This window comes from Alexandromys fortis, unplaced genomic scaffold (genome assembly GCF_014885135.2).
Source record: "Alexandromys fortis isolate MF-2015 unplaced genomic scaffold, M_Fortis_MF-2015_v1.1 scaffold_1359, whole genome shotgun sequence".
In the NCBI taxonomy this organism is placed as follows: domain Eukaryota; kingdom Metazoa; phylum Chordata; class Mammalia; order Rodentia; family Cricetidae; genus Alexandromys; species Alexandromys fortis.
Genome location: NW_026069228.1, coordinates 5,056 through 8,744, shown reverse-complemented (window position 1 = coordinate 8,744; position 3,689 = coordinate 5,056). Strand labels below are relative to the sequence as shown.

Sequence of the window (3,689 nt, the reverse complement as noted above, 5' to 3'; positions counted from 1 at the left end):
CTCTGCCTCCCGAGTGCTGGGATTAAAGGCGTGCGCCACCATCTCTCGGCCCTAATTTCTCTATCTTGCTTACTCAGCTGTCCTTCCATTTCTGTCCCTGGTGTCCCACTTTTAGTTTGTTTGTGTTTTTTCCTCACCGGAGCATTCTTTGGACTTCAAAACAAACGTATTTTGAGCTATGATGTAGAAACAGGTTCTAAGTGCTTAAAAAAAAGACAAGTTCCAGAATTATAAATTTGACTTGTAGTCAATTGCTTTCTCTAAGTTTTAGAGAGCAACTTTATTTCAGCATTTAGGATGCAAAGGCAGGTGGATCTCTGACAGTCTGAGGCCAGCCTGGGCTACATGGTGAATTTCAGAAATCAGAAGTGTGGCTTGACTGTTGTAAGGAGGTGGAGACACTGCAGATATGGAGACACTACAGGTGTAGAGACGTTGCAGGTGTGGAGGCCCTGCAAGTGTGGAGGTGCTGCAGGTGCTGCAGGTGTGGAGGCACTGCAGGTGTATAGATGCTGCAGGTGTAGAAGCACTACAAGTATGGAGGCATTGCAGGTGTGGAGACGCTGTAGGTGTATAGACGCTGCAGGTGTGGAGACGATACAGGTGTATAGACACTGCAGGAATGGAGGCACTGCAGGTGTGGAGATGCTCTAGGAGTGGAGGCGCAGCAGATGTGGAGATGCTGCAGGTGTATAGACGCTGCAGGTGTGGAGGCATTGCAGGTGTGGAGATGCTGCAAGTGTGAAGATGCTGCAGGTGTTGAAGTGCTGCAGGTGTGGAGACACTGCATGTGTCTGCAGGTTTGGAGACGCTGCAGATGTATAGACGCTGCAGGTTTGGAGGCGCTGCAGATGTGGAGGCATTGCAGGTGTGAAGATGCTGCAGGTGTGGAAGCGCTGCAGGTGTGGAGACACTGCCTGTGTCTGCAGGTTTGGAGGCACTGCAGGTGTAGAGACGCTGTAGGTGTGGAGATGCTGCAGGTGTAGAGACGCTGTAGGTGTGGAGATGCTGCAGATGTGGAGGCGCTGCAGATGTGGAGGCGCTGCAGGTGTATAGATGCTGCAGGTTTGGTGGCACTGCAAGGGTGGAGACGCTGCAGGTGTGGAGACACTGCAGGTGTATAGATGCTGCAGGCTTGGAGGCACTGCATGTGTCTGCAGGTGTGGAGGCGCTGAGGCTTTCGCTGAAGCATTGTGGTGTGGCAGATAAACAGCAGCAGATGGGGTCTAAACCCTGTTCGGCTTGACCTTCATCAGTTACCCAGCCTCCCCACGTTTGTTTCATTTATAAAATGGGGACAATGAGACATGCTTCATAATGATAAAGTGAGGGTTAGATAGGATCTCTCTCACACACACAAAGTGATACTCAGGACAGTGCTTGGCATCTATGAGCAAACAAGAGACATTCTGTTTCCCAGCCCTGCAGCTCTGAGTAGCAGCCCGACTGTCCTTGGTCTGTTTCTCCTTTACTGTTTCCTGACTCTTTTCCTTTCAGCCCCACCCCCAGTGCTGCAAAAGCTAAGCTCTTAGGAAAAGACTTTCCCTCCCTCTTGGAGCTTCTTGCTTCCATTTCACCCTGTGAAAACTTCTGCTCCAGGGACACGGCTGGCCAAGAACGATTCAAGACAATAACTACAGCCTATTACCGAGGCGCCATGGTATGAGCGTGGGTATGGACATGGGCTAAAGTCATGGTTTCGTGAGTACGGAGGGTGAGGAGCACGGGGTAGGGGATGAAGGAGGGTAAGGCCTGTGTTTAGACCCATGGGTGGGACTGGGAGGGGTCACTTAGAGGACAGTAGAAAGCTAACGGTCCCAGGTAAAATCTGTCATCCCTTAGGGTATTATCCTAGTATATGACATCACAGATGAAAAGTCCTTCGAGAATATTCAGAACTGGATGAAAAGCATCAAAGAGGTGAGACACCTCCAAAAGAGATGGGGGAGCAAGGTGCTCCTGGAGGGTGGTGGATGTGAGAATGGGCAGGATTCAACTTTAATTAATTTATTTGAATTTATGTGTGTGGGTGTTTTGTCTACATATGTACATCTGCAAACCAGGTGCCCTCAGAGGTCAGAAGGGAGTGGTGGACCCCTGGGACTTTAGTGATACATGGTTGTGAGCCACCAAGTGGATGCTGGGAATTGAACTCATGTCCTCTGGGAGAACAGTCTGTGTTCTTAACTGCTAAAGCCTTCTCTCCAGTCCCAACTGCGCCTTTTTTGTTCTTTCTTCTCGAGACAAAGTCTCACTCTGTAGCCCCAGCTGTTGTGAAACTCACTGTGTATCCCAAACTCCCTGTGGTCTTGAACTCACAGCCGTCCTTCTGCCTCAGCGTTTCAAGTGCAGAAGTTATAGGTGTGAGTCACGTGAGAGAGTCAGCTTTTTCTTGTTCTGCTCTGGTCTTCAGAATGCTTCTGCTGGCGTGGAGCGTCTTCTGCTGGGGAACAAGTGTGACATGGAGGCCAAGAGGAAGGTGCAGAAAGAGCAGGCAGACAAGGTGAGGGGCAGAGGACCCGGCTGTTTGCCTCAGACCAGGAGAACCAGCGCGAGCAGGGACTGAATGCTTTGCTTCTGCAGTCACCCAGCTCTCTCCTTCCCTCCTCACCCCCTACAGTTGGCTCGAGAGCACGGAATTCGATTTTTTGAGACAAGTGCCAAATCCAGTATGAATGTGGATGAGGTGAGATTCACCTTCCAAGACATAAAAGTCCTAATAGTTTTACACTCTCCTCCAACCTGTCCTAACCAGTTTCCCCTTTAGGCTTTCAATTCCCTGGCGCGTGACATCTTGCTCAAGTCAGGAGGCCGGAGATCGGTGAGTTGGTTCTACTTGCTGGGTACCACTGTGTGTGTCTTCAAGAACTGCAGTGCAGAGATGCAGAACCCAGACCCCAGCACTGAGGGGTGGGAGCAGGAAGATCAGGAGGTCAAGGCCATCCTCAGCTACTCTATCTAAACAAAAACCCACTCGGGTGGGGGCAGCACCAGACTGGACTATAAGACGCCTTTTATCCCATCACTCAGGAAGCAAAAGCAGGTGGATCTCTGAGTGTGAGGCAACACAGAGGCAGGTGGATCTCTGTGAGTTAGAGGGCAGCCTGGTCTACAGAGTGAGTTGCAGGACAGCCAGGTCTACACAGAGAAGCCCTGTCTCAAGAAAGAAAGAAAGAAAGAAAGAAAGAAAGAAAGAAAGAAAGAAAGAAGGAAGGAAGGAAGGAAGGAAGGAAGGAAGGAAGGAAGGAAGGAAGGAAGGAAGAAGTAAATAAGGCCAGTTGAAGAGGAGGAACAATGCCAGGGTTTCTCATAAAGGCCAGATTGCCTTGAGTTTATAGGCTCCTACTCCAGGCACCCCTTCACACACTGACCCTTCTTCTACCTTCCTGGCTCTAGGGAAACAACGGCAAGCCCTCCAGCGCTGACCTGAAACCATCTGACAAGAAAAACACCAACAAGTGCTCCCTGGGCTGAAGGGGAGTCCTTGCCTCCTCCCCACAGTGCTCCCTGGGCTGAGGGACAGTCCCTGCCTCCTCCCCACAGTGCTCCCTGGGCTGAAGGACAGTCCCTGCCTCCTCCCCACAGTGCTCCCTGGGCTGAAGGACAGTCCCTGCCTCCTCCCCACAGTGCTCCCTGGGCTGAAGGACAGTCCTTGCCTCCTTGCACTGAACCTGGAGGCTAGACCTGAG

At 51.2% G+C, this 3,689-nt stretch overlaps 1 protein-coding gene across 1 annotated transcript; it reads left to right on the top strand.

The window, feature by feature from the left end:
- The first annotated feature begins 1,519 nt into the window (after positions 1-1,519).
- LOC126496140 (ras-related protein Rab-13) lies at positions 1,520-3,683 on the top strand. Its single transcript, XM_050133698.1, has 6 exons — positions 1,520-1,660; positions 1,843-1,920; positions 2,414-2,503; positions 2,621-2,686; positions 2,768-2,821; positions 3,397-3,683. The coding sequence occupies exons 1-6, from the start codon at positions 1,658-1,660 to the stop codon at positions 3,472-3,474; spliced, it is 369 nt and encodes a 122-aa protein (XP_049989655.1). The 5' UTR covers positions 1,520-1,657; the 3' UTR covers positions 3,475-3,683.
- The last annotated feature ends 6 nt before the right edge of the window (positions 3,684-3,689 follow it).